Consider the following 15,864-nt stretch of genomic DNA (forward strand, 5'->3'; position numbering starts at 1 on the left):
TGTTTGGCCAGCCAGCTGGGGGCCTGCTGCGGGGTGGAAGATGGGACTCAGGGAACAGGAGATAGCCCTGCCATCTTGAGAGGTACCCCTGACCCCGTGCAGTCAGCTGGCTGCCCCACTGGTCCTGGAGACCTGGGCTGAGGACACAGGCTGGCCAGCCTCTCTTCCTGCACAGCCTGCCGTACCTGTGCCCCTTGGTCCTCCCACTCCTCATTCCACCTTCCTGAAGAGGGGCCCCTAGAGTTCCTCACCTCCCTTCTTGAGGACAGCCACCAAAACCACTTTCACTCACTGTGAAACCCAGTGACCTGTCATCAGTCCTCTTCCCTCTCAAGGGCTCTGCGATATTTGACAGCAGAGATGAGCTGTGCATGACTGTGGGCCCTGCCTCCTTATCTACTACATGCAAGGTGGAGAGGTGGTTTTTGTTTTTGTTTTTTTTGATAAGCACATTGAGGGCCTACTGAGTGCCAGACTGTGCTGGGTTTTCTCCCTGGGCCCTCACTGACACCCGAGGGCTTGTGAGCATAAGAGAAGGCACTCTATTGAGTCCTGTCGGTACCCCATTTAAGATGAGCTGAAGCCTAGAGAAGGGAGGTGACTTGCCTGAGCTTGCACAGCTAGTAGCGGGGGAGCCAGGCTTCAGACTAGGCCTGAGGGGTTCAAGGGCCTGGGCCTTTCACCATGGTGTGGCCGTGACACTGCCCAGATGGCCAGAGGGCCGTTCCACTTGTGGAATTCTGGGTTCATGAACGCGGGGGGACTAGTGGAAACTTGGGCTGGCTATGACCTTTTTTTTAACACATCCTCCTGCCTCTTCTCCTGGCCCTGTGTTCTGATTTTACTGGACACTTCATTCAGACTGACTTGGTGAAAAGGCATGCTGGGCCTTTGGAAGTACATTAGTGGGCAAATTTAGCAAGTTCATTGATGGGTGAACCTAGCAAGAAAAACTGCTCCTTGATAACTTAAAAAGTCAATAGAGAAAGGTATTGGAAACATACAGGCAATATGAAGCCAAGAAGAGCTGTATACCTGGCCTTAGGAAGGGGCCCAAGCCAGGAAGGCGGCTGCCAGGTCTCTGCTCCGGGAGCCAGGAGACAGCACCTTCGCTCTGGCACCTGTCCTCTGATGAGGATGGCACCTCACCTTACTTACTGCCCTCTGCCTGAGATGCTGATTTGTGGGGAGAGCATCTGCCAGGCCCATTAGGGGCACAGCAGCCTCTTGGCCAGAGAAGGCAGACCCACAAGACAGCCTGCAGTGTGGAAGGGTGCTGGGCCGCGAAACACCATTGGTAACCACTCCAGTGGGAAAAGGGAAGAAGCTGGGAGGCTGGGGGTGGCCTATGATGTGGGCTTTCCCCAGCACCCCCTGCACTGTCTCCGGCCCACAATGGCCAGAATGATACCAGAATAATAGCCAGCCCCGGTGGCCTAGTGGTTAAGTTCAGCACACTCCACTTTGGTAGCCTGGGTTTGGATCATGGGCACGGACCTACACCACTACTGGCTGTGATGTGGTGGTGACCCACATACAAAATAGAGGAAGATTGGCAACAGATGTTAGCTCGGGGTGAATCTTCCTCAGCAAAAAAAAAAAAAAAAAAGAAAGGAAAAAAAAAAGAAAGTGATATCACAATAGCACCACCCCTGAAGTGGAAGCTGTGTTTCCAGAGCCTGATTCAGTGTGATGTGTGGGGGAAGATGTGTGGAGAGGGTATCACAGCTGTCCTTGTCTTCTTTTTTTAACGAGTAGGACTCTATATAGTTGGATTGTGACTGACAGCAGGGGGGCCAGCCTCACTGGGGAGTTAGGGCCACAACCAGGTATATTTAGAGCCAGACTTCTGCCCCAGTAGGGGCAGGGGCAGGGCAGAGCCACAGGAGGGATGTGAGGGGAGGCTGGGAATGGAGGCGTTGCGTGGAGAGGCTTGGAACTGCCCTCAGGTGAACAGGATGATGGTAGGGCAGAGAGAGTCCCTGATGAGCATGGGTCCAGGCCTCTGGGAGAGCTTCAGGTGCCAGGAGAGTGCCAGCTCCTTCTCAAAGCCTGTCCTTGTCCTTGAGCCCCAACCCCATAGGCTCTGTTGGGAGCCATGGCACCCCAGGACCTCAGCTGAGGAGCCTGGCCCCTCCCGCCCCCCTAGATCGGCATCCAGAACTACTCCACAACAAGCAGCTGCCAAGCACGAGCAAGCCAGGTGCGCAGCGACTATGGGACGCTCTTTGTGGTGCTAGTGGTCATCGGCGCCATCTGTGTCATCATCATTGTGCTGGGCCTGCTCTATAACTGCTGGCAGCGCCGGCTGCCCAAGCTCAAACACGTGGTGAGTGTGGGGTAGGCCAGGCAAGGGGTCCTGGGCTGGGGTGCTGCCAATGGAAAAGGCAGTGCCTAGCAAGCTTAGTCATCTGGAGACTCTGTCCTCATCTGCAGGTGGGGTGGCAGTAATTGTCCTGGGATGGGGTACTGCACAGGAAGCCACTTGTCCAGGTCTTGCACAGGATTGCCCATCTCTGCGGGGTGCTGGCCCCATGCTAGGTGCTGGAGGTGGGGGAGTGGGATGTGTGCCCCACCCACAGGGGCCCTCCATGACACTAGCTCCTCCTGGGGCAGGGTGGCCCTGCCATGCCTGGACTCATCTGGATGTCTCACCAGACAGGCCCTGGGTCCATGGTCCCCAGGGGTTAAGGAGAGGCTCCAGCAGCCTGGGGGCTCCTCCCGAAGGAGGGGACAGGGCACAACTCCCACTTTTCCTTGGAGTCTCCTGGAGTCTCTTTATAAGGGGCTGTTGGGAGGGGTCAGATGGTGTCAGCAAGGCCACAGGGTGGTTTAGTGCAAAAGAATCAACAGAAATATTTTAAGAAAGGAGTTGAGGTGTGGGACCAGAACAGAAGGGAACTGCCATCTGTCAAGGGTCCCCTGGGGATTCCCTGTGTAGGGTTTTACAGACTAGGGAAGGAACAATGAAGTGACTCGTTCAAGGTAAAGGTCTCAAGCCCGTCAAGCGGGCGCGTGCCTGCCGCTCTTGGGGCTGGCGGGGGCCGGGCCGGCGGCACTCGCCCAGCAGCCCTCTCCCACCGCTGCAGTCGCACGGCGAGGAGCTGCGCTTCGTGGAGAACGGCTGCCACGACAACCCCACGCTGGACGTGGCCAGCGACAGCCAGTCGGAGATGCAGGAGAAGCAGCCCAGCCTGAACGGAGGCGGGGCCGTCAACGGCCCTGGGGGCTGGAGCGCGCTCATGGGAGGCAAGCGGGACCCCGAGGACTCGGACGTGTTCGAGGAGGACACGCACCTGTGAGGGCGCCCGGCCGCCGCTGCGACCCCGCGGCCTCGCCCTGGCCCCCCGGGGCTGCGCCGGGAGGGGCAGGGCTGGCCCGGAGCGGACTGCCGCCTCCTTCCCGCGCGGCCCCGCCCGCTCCCCCGCAGTCCAGCCCTCGGTGCGGGGTACCCCCGCTTCTCACCGACTCACAGAGCAGTCTGGCACAGCCCTCCCCTGTCCCACCCGACGCCCCGAGGGGCCAGTGCTCCCGTGCCCCGGGATCCCCATTAAAGCCGCCCGGAGCCACGCCGGGCCCAGCCGGTCCGCCTGCCCGACTCGTTCTTGCTCCGGGGGCGCGGGGCGTGGGGGGTGGGGCGTTGGCCGGCGGGAGGCTGCGCGGCCGCTCGGTCCTCCGGGCGCCAGGCGCCGCTGCCGAGCGGGGCGGGGCCGCGCGTGTTTACATCCGGCACGGGCGCGCCGCCGCCGCCGCTGCCTGGGTCGTTCGGCCCGGGTCCGAGCTGTCCGCGCCATGGACACCAGCGATCTCTTCGCCAGCTGCAGGAAGGGGGATGTGGGCCGAGTGCGGTGAGGACCCCGCAGCTCCGGGAGGGCGCGGACGGGGGTCCCTGGGAGCGCTGCGGCCCCGGGGCGTGCAGTGGACGGCGGCGGGACGCGCGGGCGCCGCGGCCCCGGTGCAGCCCTCGGCCCGGCGCCCGACCCACCGCAGACGCCCGTCTGCAGGCGTCTGGGCGCCGAAGGGGGCGGCCACGACAGCCTTCCGAACGGGGGCGGCGGGGAAGGGATCCTGGCGATGATTTACTCCTGGGGTCCGGAGGGCTTTCTGGAGGAGAGGGCTGCTACGCGGAGGCCCCCAGGAGAATGGGGCGGAGGGAAGAGAAAGGTCTTCCTGAGGACTGAGTGCTCAGGGCCGAGAGGCCAGACTCGCGACCTGGCCTCTTTGTGATGCGCTCTAGGGCTAGCTTTGGGAACACTTAGAGCCCAGAATCGTCTCTGGTCCCTGGGGAGTCGCAAACTCCTAAATGCAGCTAAAGCAAACCTTGTGCTGAAATCGCCACCTCCGTGGGCCAGACGGGAAGGGAGGGGATGCCCTTTTGGGTTGTGGGGCGCCTTTCTTCCTTGGCCCTTCCTTCCCCATTGCCTGGTCTTGACCCGCCGCTTCGACCTCTCCTGGGCTGGTCCCGGGTTTCCTTACTCCCGCAGCTTCCCTGGTCGTGCCCCACGTCCCACCCCGCCTCCACATCAGGTGCCACCTAGGAGTTAGTTGATAACCGCGGAAGTGGAATGCAACTTAGCACTCCCGGGTCGGACCTGGATGTCTCCCGCAGGCTGCCTCCTCAGTGGTGGCTCCACCGCCATCCATGATGACCGCCCCCCCCCCACCTCGCTCATCAGCTACCGTCTCCTGACTTCCGCTTTCTAGAATCTGTCCACTTCTCTTCATGCTTCCACGCCACCAGGACGTCTGCAGCAGCCTCCTCCTTGGTCTCCCTGCCTCCAGTCTCCCTAGCCAACCTGCTGTCCCAAGCAGCCAGGGGACTCTGGCATAAGCAGAGTCGTTCCCGCCACCCCCCCCCCCCCGCCCCGCCCCAGTGCTGTCAGGCCAGAGTCTCAGCCTCCTCAGCTCAGCTCTGGGCCTGACCTCTGACGCTCACGCCTGCCTTAGGTGCCCCCCCCCCCCCACCACACCCTGTCTGTGCTGTGCCTCTGCGTGGATGCCTTTCCTGCTCTGGGCTGCCTGTCACCTGCCCGCACCTTCTTCAGCCAAAAGGGATGTCTTTTCTCCTTCCCCTTCCACGAGCCTGCTGTCCTAGACCATGACCCTCTCCTGACCCAGGCTCTGACCTCCTCCCTGCTCAGGTACCTGCTGGAGCAGCGAGACGTGGAGGTGAATGTACGGGACAAGTGGGACAGCACCCCCTTGTGAGTGCCAGGTGGGTGGGTGGTCAGGGGGGCTGGGCTGGACCATTCAGTCCTGACCACTGCCTCCCAGTACTCCTTTTCTCCCTCCCTCAGGTACTACGCCTGCCTTTGTGGGCACGAGGAGCTGGTGCTCTACCTTCTGGCCAATGGTGAGAGGAGGGGCGGGGTGTGTACACATGTGTGCAGGCAAAGGCGTGTCCACATTTGCAGATGCCCTTGAGCCCTCTCCTTCCCTCGCCCTGCACCCGATCAGCAGGTGCCGTTAGCTCTGCTTTCAGAACTGGCTCTAGGCTCTGCCCACTGCCCCATCTCCACTGTTGCCCCCCAGCCTAGCTGCAGCGTCTCTCTGGACGCAGTGCCAGGCTCTCCTCTGGGCCCGCAGCTGCCCCTGTGCCCACTGCAGTCTCTTCTCCAATTGCAGCCAGGTGGATCTCACAGCGAGTCTGATCTGCTGAAACTCCTCCACTGACTTCCCACTGCGGGGGGCGTAGAGCTGGAGTGCCTTGCCATGCCTGTGAGCTTCTGCATGACCTGCTCCTCCCCCTCTGGCCTCGCCTCCTTTGGCTGTCCCATGTGCTCAGCCACTCTGGGCTCTTCTCTGGCACTCCAGCACTCCAAGCTTGCTCCTGCCTCAGGGCCTTTGCACTCGCTGTTCTTCCTGCTTAGACTGGCCTCTCCCAGCTCTTTGCTTGGCAGACCCCCTCACTTCATTTAGGTCTTTGCACATTGTCACCGCCACACTGACTTCCTGTGGTCTCCCTGTGTGGCAGCCATGACCATTGTCACTCTGTCTGCTTTGTTCTCCTTCCTACCATCTGACATCATTTGTTAACCTGTTTATTGTTCCTCTGCCTCCCTGGAGTTTCAGTTCAGTGAGGATAGGGGCTTGTCTCTTTGTTTGTGGCTGTGTTCCCAATACACAGAACAGGGCCTGCCTCCGAGCCTGCTGTTTTGTGTAGTCGGGTCTGTGTGAGTGAGTGTGTGCGTGTGTGAGTGTACACAGATGGGCCTAGTCCCCGGCAGTGAGGACACTGGGGTCAGAGTAGGCACAGGGGCATTTGGGAAGGGGTCTCCAGGGCTTATGGGCCCCGTGTGTGGGGAGGGGGAGGGAGATTAGGGTTTCCACCAGGTCCCTCCTGAGCTGCAGCATCCAGCCCTGTGGCCCTGCTGCCCCCAGGAGCCCGCTGCGAAGCCAACACCTTCGATGGCGAGCGCTGCCTCTATGGGGCTCTGAGTGACGCCATCCGCCGGGCCTTGCGAGACTACAAGCAAGTGACAGCCTCCTGCAGGAGGCGGGACTACTATGATGACTTCCTGCAGCGGTGAGACAAAGCACAGGGTGCCAGGGTTGGGACAGCCTGGTGCCCAGTGGGTCTGTGGTGGGTGTGGTCTGCATGGGACCGAGGCTCTCCTGCGGGATGGGATGGGGGACCAGAGTGGTGAGACTGAGGGGAGGCGCTCTGCTGAGCACTCCCTCCACCTGCCCGTCGCCAGGCTTCTGGAGCAGGGCATCCATAGCGACGTGGTCTTCGTGGTGCACGGAAAGCCCTTCCGGGCACATCGCTGCATCCTAGGTGCACGAAGTGCCTACTTTGCTAACATGCTGGACACCAAGTGGAAGGGCAAGAGCGTCGTGGTCCTCAGGCACCCTCTGGTCTGTCGTTGCCTGGGGGTGGGGGTGGAGGAGCAGCAGGGGCTTGTGCTGGGCCTCTGCCTCTGATCTTCCCTCCCTGCTGTCTCTGCCCACAGATAAACCCCGTGGCCTTTGGGGCCTTGCTGCAGTACCTGTACACAGGTGACCCCCCCAGGCCCAGGTGGGGTGGACAGGGAGGGGCCTGCGGGTCTGTCCATCAGAAGACCTTGCTGTAGCCTTGGGCCTTTCACCTCCTGGTACTTTGTCCCCTGGGCGGTTCCAGCTGCCTCCTAGAGCAGGTTGTGAGACAGTGAACTGGTGTGTCTGCTGAGGAAGAGCTTTCCCCACCCACAGACTGAGGCCCTTCTCTTCTATCCTGGGGCCTGTAGAATTCAGGCGGTGGCTCCTGATGGGGAAACCAAGGCAGCAAGCAGGCCCAGGAGTCCCAGCCCTGCAGCCAAGTGGCTGGGTGGGAAGGACCACCTCCTAGGAAACTCAGCTGTAGAGGACAGCTGAGGTCCCCTCTCAGACCCTGGACCTCCCATGCTGTTCCCAGGCCGTCTGGACATTGGCGTGGAGCACGTTAGTGACTGTGAGCGCCTGGCCAAGCAGTGCCAGCTGGGGGACCTGCTCAGTGACTTGGAGGCCAAGTGTGAGAAGGTGTCCGAGTTCGGTGCGTCCAGGCTTCGGGGTTCAGGGCCTTGGATGGGAACTGGCAGGGCCCACCTGACTCCCTGAAGCTACGTTCTCTCGTTTGCAGTGGCGTCCAAGCCAGGCACATGTGTGAAGGTGCTGACCATCGAGCCCCTGCCGGCAGACCCTCGGCTCCGGGAGGACATGGCCCTGCTGGCCGACTGTGCCCTGCCCCCTGAGCTCCGTGTAAGTGCCCGGCTGCCTGGGGCTGGGCCAGGTGGGCAGGAGGGGTGTCTGGGGATGGACTGTGGTAGGCAAGCCCTGTGCACTTGCATTCAGTTCTTCGTGTGACCTTGAGCCCGTCACCTCTGTTTCCTGAGCTTGGTGGCTTTTGTTGTCTGTCTCGTATTGAAATCTGTAAATGGGGCAGTAGTCCATCCTCCAGGATCAAGCTAGAACTGACTTTTGGTGGGGCCAGCCCCTGTTCCTCTGCTTCCTGCCCTCATGGCCCCTCCTCTCCCATCCCCCAGGGTGACCTCGGGGAGCTGCCCTTCCCTTGCCCCGATGGCTTCAACAGCTGTCCTGACGTCTGCTTCCGGGTGGATGGCTGCAGCTTTCTCTGCCACAAGGTGCCGTCCCCTCCCCTGGTCCCCAGCTCCTCCCGTAAGTCCCAGGCCGGCTCCTCCAGGCACAAGCCCTGGACCTTGCCCTTCCTGAGCCCAGCCTCCCCCAGGCCTTCTTCTGCGGCCGCAGCGACTACTTCCGGGCCCTGCTGGATGACCACTTCCGGGAGAACGAGCAGCTGGAGGCCTCAGGTGGCCTCCCAGCCATCACCCTGCACGGCATCTCGCCCGATGTCTTCACCCACGTGCTCTACTACATATACAGTGACCACACGGAGGTGCGGGACTCAGGCGGGCTGCGTGCACTTGGGGGCGGTGTGGGCACGGCAGTCAGCACAGGTGCGCATGGGTGCTCCTGGAGGTTTAGGGGTGCCAGGTCATGATTGGCTCCGTACACAGGCTTTCCATGAGGCTGAGAGGGAGTATGGCACTCATCTGGATTTTTCTTTCAGGCAGAGGGGGCCTTGGTAGGTTCCAGAGCAGGAATGAGTGACTGATGTCATGAGCACATGACACAGGGACATAGTGTCAGCCACCCTAAGTTCTCCAGCCAGAGGGTGGTTGGGGACAGTAACCCTGAATCCCCACAACAGCGAAGAGCCCTGAGCCTCCCCTCTGGATTGCTGCGGATCGCTGGGGTTCTGGATTCTCTTGTCCCTGTCCTCCCTTTGCCTCCCTCTGTCTCCAGCTGCCCCGAGGCATCCCTAACACGGGGCGCTATGGGCAGCAGCAGGTAGGGCCAAAGGTGCGCTCTGTCGGCGGTGTGTGTGTGCGTAAAGGCCACACTGCTGTAATAGACCCCCAAAATGCAGGGGCTTGAAGAGAGAAGTTAGCTTCTCCTTTGTGTCTGAGGTGAGTGCCCAGGGCAGGTGGCTAGCTGGCACCCAGGTTCTCCTCTCTGTCTTGTCACCCTGGCATGCGCTAGGGTGGGGGTCGGCAAACCTGTTCTCTGAAGGGCTAGGTGGTAAACATTGCATGCCACAGGTTCTCTGTCACAGCTGCTCAGCTCTGCCATTGTGCAAAAGCAGCCATAGATAGTACAGAGATGATGGGTGTGGCTGTGTTCCAGTAAAACTTCATTTACGAAAACAGAGGCCAGATATGGGTCACAGCCCCAAGCTTACCCACCCTCCTTGGGCATTGTTCTCCTCTGCACAGGGAGGTTGGGGTACAGGCTGACTCATGCTTCAGGAGGAAGAGGAAGACAGGGCAAGCAGCTTCCTTTGCATTAGGCCAGGTGGAAATTGCACACACCAGTTCTCAGGTCACGCTGGAGAGAACTTAACGGCCATACTTGCCTAAAAGGCAGGCTGGGAACCATGGTTTCTGATTGGGCCCCTCTTCCTGTGAGAGAAGGCATGGGAGACAAGGGGGCTGGGACATCAGCTCCTTGCTTGCCTCCTGTAGCCCCCGTTCCTAGCAGTCTCCACTGGCCTGCCAGCCGCTCTGCGTGGGCTCCCTCCCCAGGCCTCGCCGCCTGCGGGCTCCTCAGGCCGCCATCCCTCCCGCCTCCTTTCTTCATTTCTCCTGCGACCAGTCCGGCTCTCTGGCCCCTGCCACCTAGTGTCCCCCTTGGCCCATCCTTACCCCTCAGGAAGGAGCTTTGCCACCCTAAGGGCTGTTTCTTAAGGCTCAGAGCGTGGACTTTGGCTCCAAACCTGGTTTTAGACTAGGTTAGCCCCTCTGTGTGATCTTGGGTTAGTTACACAATTGCTCCATGCCTCAGTTTCCTGCTCGAGAAAATGGGATCCATAGTCATTTCCTCGTAAGGTCTCGGGCCGATGACTGTGTGTCGCAGGTGGAGCGCCTGCTGCAAGTCAGTGTGGTGGGTGAACTGTGATGTGCTCCAAAGGTCCTGCCCACTCTGCCTCCAGCCTGTGCCCTGGGGCTGTCCCGAGTCTGGACGCGGCTGCTCATGTGGTCTCTCCCAGCACAGGCGACAGTGTGGGTGTGCCCTGGATCCCACAGCCTCTGTGGGCGGGGAGCAGTAAATAGTGAACTCCCCCTTTGTGGGGTCCCGGCCTTGGTTTTGGATGGCAACTTCAATTCTACTTTCCTGACAGCCTTTCAAGGCAGGTGTGGTTGTGTGCGCCTCACAGAGGGAGCTGGGCCCAGAGGTGGAGTGGCTGGGCAGAGTCCCCCAGCTGGAATTTCAAAGCCCAGGGCTGTGTGCTTAGAGCTCAGGCTCTTTCCTCTGCTGAGGCCCTGCCTGAGGCATGCGAACCCCAGTTTCCCCAGCCCCTCCCGGTCCCATGGACGCCTGCAGGGGCAGGGAGTTCCGCCTGGAGCCTCCACCCTCTCCCAGTGGATCCCAGCCTTGCTGCCAGGTCCCTGAGAGGCCTTGGTGACACACCCTCCCTCACCCCTTCTTTCACTGCAGCTGCCTCCTGAGGCGGCCTACGATGTGCTGAGTGTGGCTGACATGTACCTGCTGCCAGGCCTGAAACGGCTGTGCGGCCGCAGCCTGGCCCAGCTGCTGGACGAGGATAGCGTGGTGGGAGTGTGGCGTGTGGCCAAGCTGTTCCGCCTGGCGCGCCTCGAGGACCAGTGCACTGAGTACATGGCCAAGGTCATTGAGAAGGTGGGCGAGGGGAGCCTCGGTGGGCGGGGGCGAGCTGAGGGCCGGTGACAGGCATGCCCTGAGCCGGCCCGTCCACAGCTGGTGGAGCGAGAGGATTTCGCGGAGGCGGTGAAGGAGGAGGCAGCAGCCGTGGCGGCCCGACAGGAGACAGACTCCATCCCCCTGGTGGATGACATCCGCTTCCACGTGGCCAGCACGGTGCAGACCTACAGTGCCATCGAGGAGGCACAGCAGCGGCTCCGGGCCCTCGAGGACCTGCTGGTGTCCATCGGCCTGGACTGCTGACCACCGCCAGGCCAGGGGCTCCCTGTGGATGGCACATGTGGTCGACTGTGTGCCCAGCTGTTCTCTTTGCTCCTTGTACCCATGAGGAGGGGCTCATGGGGCTCCCCTCCCCTGGTGTGCCTGGGGGCCCTGGGGAGGGTTACCTTGGGGTGAGCCACCTTCCCCAGGGCACAAACCAGCCCCCAAGGCTCTGGGGCTGGGCACCACTCAGGGAAACCTGGGGCAGGGGTCTCTTAGGGCCTCCCTCCCCCAGCACCCCTCCCCACCCTGTCTCCTGGCCCCAGCTTGCCTTGCCTCCCGGAGCTGAGCCGACCAGGAGGGAGCAGGAGGGTCTGCATGTGGCAATAAAGCTTGAGTTTACTGTGGAGCCTGAGCCTGTGTCGGCACAGGAGCAGGAGCTGGGGAGGGGCGGGCAGGGCCTCTGGCCTGGGGCCCCTCGTCCAGGGCGGGGTTGGGTGCCCAGCAGGGCCTCCTTCGGGGTTGGGGAGCCCTGTGACTGTGGGTCTGAGTAGGCAGCTGCTCTCTGTAGGAGCCCTGAAACCTCCCAGCTGGGCTCAGCCCCTCTGATGGCGGTGGTGGGCCTCCCCTTGGGCACAGCTCCCTTCACGGGCTCCTCTGGGTGAAGCCAGACTAACCCACCTGCCCCCTTGGTGGCCCTGGGGGTGTCAGTGGGGTAGGGCTGACTGAGCAACCACAGAAGCTGCTCCCCTCTCACACCAGGGAAGGACTGGCTTCTGAGTCATAAATACTTCTGGCGCGCACTCACTGAGCACCCGCTGTATACCAAAGGCTGTTCATACAGTCGTGGTGTCTAATTCCACCGTCCTGCATTTTGCAGGTGCCAGGACAGGCTGGGCCGTGGGCAGCCTGGCAGCAGCTTGCCCTGCAGCCTCAGGACCAGGACCAGGCCCAGGGAGGAGTGGGTGCAGAGAAGTGGAAGGGCTGGAAAGGGGCCCAGTGACCCCAGCCCCACCCTGGCTCCCTCCACTCCCCACGCCACTGGCTGCTGGCTGTGGTGGGCCTCGTTCCAGGAGGGGACTGACAACTGAACCTCCATCTCCTCTCAGCCCAGGGTCAGCCTCCTCCTGGCCTCTCCTGCAGGGGCTGCGACATTATTAGGGGAGGTCAGAGGTGGCTTTCTCAGGATGCTCTTTAGGCCTGCCGCCACCCTTCTTGGGCACCGAGGCCCTCTTGGCTGCCCTCTGCCCTGGGAGCAGCACTGTTGCAATCAGAGGTGCACACAGCACCGGGGAGGGGGGCTCACTGCCCTTCACAGGCTTTCCTATGGGGGGCTGGGTCTCCCTGCAGCTGTTCCACAGCCCTCCATGCCTTTTTGCTCTTGTCATTTTCCAGAACTTTGGGGACCTACCCCCCACCCCTGTGTGTTTCATCTGCATTGGGCTAGCATGTTGGCCAGGACGGGTGATCTGTTGAGCAGTGGTCCTGCTCAGTGTTGGTCAGGACGAGTGGTCTGTTGAACAAGTTGGTGGCATGCAGGGAGGAGGGGTGGTCGGCATGGGGAGGGGCACAGGGAGAGCCTGCTGGGTGGGGAGCAGGGTCTGTGCAAGGGCCTGGGAGCCTGAAACAGCCTGAGATGAGACTGAAGGGGTCAGCACGCCCAGGGCCCAGGTCTGGGACCAGAGGCCACGGTTCCCACCCTGGCTCTGTGCCCCACTTTGCCCATCTGTAAATTGGGGATGGCTATGGCAGTTCCTCCCCGCCTGAGGTATTGAGGTGGCTCCTGCCTGTGAAGTGTTTTGCCCAGCACCTGTTGGAGGGAGCCTGGTGTCTTTGTGGCATGCTGGGCTCCACCGAGGGAGGGCAGCAGGGAGTGACAGCTGACAGCATCCTCAAGTTCACTCTGGTGGCCCTGGGACCCACAGGCGGGAAGGGCGGGGCTGTTCAGCGGCCTGAGAGCCCAGGTCCCACCTCAGACCTCACACTAAGCCTGCACGTGCTGACGTTTGCAGTGAGGTTTGAACGTTAAAAGAAAGTTTTCATTACCATGCGTTTCTTTTAGTAGGTATTAGGAAAAAATGAGCTGGTACATCAAACCCATCTTTTTACAGGTATTATTTGAAACCATATAAAGTTTGTTTTATATGTTTAACAGATTTTAAGTAAAAACATAGGGAGTTTAGGGAAAATACTCGGACGGATTTCTTAGTGGTCACTGATAGAGCACGCAGGTGAAGTGCGGCCTAGGAGGTGTGGGAGCCAGGAGAGTCACGGCCCCCAGGACAGTGGTTCCCCTGCTGCCAGGCCCTGGGGGCCCTTGTTTCCATGCTGCTTCCAGCCTGAGGTGGGGAAGCCTTGTGTGCAGAGGTGTTCAGTGCAGAGTTGCAGATGAACGGGAAACAGCACAGGCGGCGCAGAGGGTAGTTGGCGTGAAGGAAATTGTAGTAACTGGATGCAGCAGAGCTGCCTGTGGCCGTGAAGAGGGTCACTCAGCTTCTGTCTGCACAGGGGGATGCCGGGTCACTCAGGCTGCCTGCGCCACCCCGCAGGCTCGGCGTGCTCCCTGATGGCACAGAAGAGGGCTGCTGAGTGAGAGTTGGGGTCATCTGACTGTGTTTAGTTTTTGTAGTGTGGTTGTACTACTTTTAGAATTAAGAAAGCATCTCTCTGTCACTTACCAACTTTAATTCATTCCTGCCTTCAAGTGAGAAACCGTTGAATGAAAAAATATTTCCAGGGCCGGCACGGTGGCATAGTGGTTAAGTTCATGCACTCAGCTTCGGTGGCCTGGGATTTGCAGGTTCAGATCCCAGGTGGGGACCTACACGCCACTCGTCAAGCCGTGCTGTGGTGGCGACACAAGGACAAAACAGAGGAAGATTGGCACAGATGTTAGCTCAGAGCTAATCTCCCTCACCAAATATATATATAGAGAGAGTACATTAAAATATTGCTTATCTTGATTACTTAGATTTTTGGTGCCCTCTTAAAGTTTGCATCCTCACTTTCCTCACGCTAGTCCTGGCCACTGAGCCAGTCGTTACATGAAGTAAGTCTATAATGGAAAATACTTTTTCACCCATCCTATGCTATCCTCCCCACCTGCAAAAAAAAAAAAAAATGCCTTCACATCTGCTCTCTCCTCTACCTGAGGAGCTCCTGCGTGGCCTTCAGTGCCCTGTCTCACTGCAGCAGACTGAGTTGCCCAAGGGGGTGAGGCTGCCATCTGGCCACTGGCCTCACAGAGTTTGGAGAGCTCTCACCAGGGCTGGGAGTCCTGCTCTTAGTCCCTGGAGCAGACATTCTGAAGGCGGAACTTAAGCCAGGACGCTGCCCTCAGGTGACACTTGTCCCTTGCATTGGCACTCTGCCCCTGCTGCTTTGTCATCTGCCTTCCTTCTGTGGGAGGCAGCGGGTGTCCTGTGCCTGGGTCCCAGAGACCTGGGCTGGAGCTCAGCATGTCCTGCTGGCTTTGAGCAAATCACTGAGTCCCTCAGAGCCTCAGTTTACTTATCAGTCTAAATGGGAGGAACAATACCAACCCCCCCAAAGCTGGTGTGAAAATGAAATGGGGTGCCTATGAGGAAGCTGCCAGTGGGAGTAGGGACTCAACTAATGTGGATTTCAATTGCCTTTCCATTCTTTCCCTGGAAGGTGTAACTTGAGCAATTTTGGGCACACTTGGTAACTTTTCCTTATCTATGGAGTTTTGGAGATGCCCATGTGTTCATTCTGTTCTCTTCTGATTCCTTGGCCCTCAAACGTAGTTGGTCACCAAACCTCGTTGATTTTGCCTCTTCATTAGCTGCTGGTTCAGTCTCCCCTTGTTGGGCAGGGCCTGCTTACCTCTAGCTCATTCTCACCTGCTTCTTGGCATCTCCCAGGCAGATCCTGAGCCTGTGTCGCCCCTCCTTGCAAGCCTTGGCGTGCACACTTGGCTCCTGGGTGCAGCCTGGTATCTGAGCCACCCTCTAATGCGGGCACCTGGCGCGTTTCCCAGCCTCCCTTGCATTTAGCTTGGCCCAGTGGCCAGGTTCTAGATGTGAGCTGGAACACTAGCTGTGCTCTTTGGTTTATTCCTTGAAAGGTGCACGCCCGCCCCTTTCCTTTCTTTCTTCCCCTCCTGTGGGCTGGAACCAGGATGACACAGTGGCAAGAGCTGGAGCAGCCACCTTGGACCGGGCCCTAAAGACTGCAGGGCAGTGGCAGGGAGGTGGGAGGAGAAAGGGCCGTGGCTGTCCCTCCCTGCTAGCCCCCTTCTGGGTTGGTGTCCTGTGTCCTCTACCTGATGCCACAGCCTGCCAGGCAGCCCCTCCCACAAGGGCAGCTCTGCTCCCCTGACAGCCCTCCAGTCAGGGCTGTCAGCTCCCCCCTGTGGCTGGTCCTGGTGTGGCACCTACCATATGGGCTCCCTTTGTCACACTATCCTTGGACGGATGCACTGAGGGTGCCCTCGGTTTCCTCCAGCTGTCCTGAAAGTCCAAGTTCTGGAACCAACCTGAGCTCTCTTCACCCCCAAGTCTAGCCTGGAGCCCCCTTGGCTGCAGGCCTGTGCACTCCACTCCTGCTCAAATGACCACTCTCCTGCAGGGCTGCGTCTGGAGAGCCTGCGGGCCCACTGCATGCCCCCATTGTCTCTCTTCCCACCCCACCACTGTTAGGCACTGGTGTGGCAAGTCTGTCTTCCTTCTAGGGGGCAGCCCCAAGGTCAGCATGGCACCTGGCACATTGTGGGCACTCAGTAGGGAGCTTCTGATGGTCTGTGAATGCTCGCAGGAGGCAGGAAAGGCCAGCGAAGGCAGGACGCTGCCCAGGTTTGACTCAGTTAGGCTCAGGTAGACTTGGGTCAGGTACGCAGAACGTAGACCTGGGGGGAGTGGACTGGCCTTCAGGGTCCACGTGATCTGAGGGCAGGGCCAGGGCAAGGCCAGCTCCACTCCATGTGTG

At 60.1% G+C, this 15,864-nt stretch overlaps 2 protein-coding genes across 8 annotated transcripts in view; both read left to right on the plus strand.

Annotated features, from left to right (window-relative positions):
- Nucleotides 1-3,587, plus strand: part of PODXL2 (podocalyxin like 2) — a 40,365-nt gene extending 36,778 nt beyond the window's left edge. For all 3 annotated transcript variants that reach the window (XM_070574549.1, XM_070574550.1, XM_070574552.1), the window contains exons 7-8: nucleotides 2,150-2,329; nucleotides 3,090-3,587. In XM_070574549.1, the coding sequence (XP_070430650.1) occupies nucleotides 2,150-2,329; nucleotides 3,090-3,302 (393 nt within the window). In that variant the 3' untranslated portion in view covers nucleotides 3,303-3,587. The remainder of the gene's footprint in view (nucleotides 1-2,149; nucleotides 2,330-3,089) is intronic.
- A 95-nt stretch (nucleotides 3,588-3,682) lies between these two features.
- ABTB1 (ankyrin repeat and BTB domain containing 1) lies at nucleotides 3,683-11,326 on the plus strand. Of its 5 annotated transcripts, none has more exons than XM_070574554.1 (12): nucleotides 3,683-3,848; nucleotides 5,142-5,204; nucleotides 5,298-5,353; nucleotides 6,382-6,526; nucleotides 6,699-6,858; nucleotides 6,954-6,999; nucleotides 7,394-7,510; nucleotides 7,598-7,716; nucleotides 8,001-8,099; nucleotides 8,204-8,371; nucleotides 10,474-10,674; nucleotides 10,753-11,326. In XM_070574554.1, exons 1-12 carry the CDS (start codon nucleotides 3,793-3,795, stop codon nucleotides 10,957-10,959), a joined length of 1,437 nt encoding a protein of 478 aa, XP_070430655.1. In that variant the 5' UTR covers nucleotides 3,683-3,792; the 3' UTR covers nucleotides 10,960-11,326. The 5 variants fall into 5 exon arrangements, with proteins under 5 accessions (XP_070430655.1, XP_070430656.1, XP_070430654.1 ...); XM_070574553.1 differs by having other exon boundaries at nucleotides 3,700-3,848; nucleotides 5,142-5,169; XM_070574558.1 differs by having other exon boundaries at nucleotides 3,708-3,848; nucleotides 5,142-5,215.
- The last annotated feature ends 4,538 nt before the right edge of the window (nucleotides 11,327-15,864 follow it).

The sequence above is a fragment of the Equus przewalskii genome, chromosome 15 (genome assembly GCF_037783145.1).
Source record: "Equus przewalskii isolate Varuska chromosome 15, EquPr2, whole genome shotgun sequence".
Taxonomy (NCBI): domain Eukaryota; kingdom Metazoa; phylum Chordata; class Mammalia; order Perissodactyla; family Equidae; genus Equus; species Equus przewalskii.

What these genes read in the sequence shown, in the direction of transcription:
- ABTB1 (XM_070574554.1), top strand. Translation starts at nt 3,793, where the DNA reads ATGGACACCAGCGATCTCTTCGCCAGCTGCAGGAAGGGGGATGTGGGC. An exon ending in GCTGCAGTACCTGTACACAG is followed by an intron (nt 7,000 to 7,393) that starts GTGACCCCCCCA and finishes TGCTGTTCCCAG; the next exon opens with GCCGTCTGGACATTGGCGTG. An exon ending in TGAGAAGGTGTCCGAGTTCG is followed by an intron (nt 7,511 to 7,597) that starts GTGCGTCCAGGC and finishes TCTCGTTTGCAG; the next exon opens with TGGCGTCCAAGCCAGGCACA.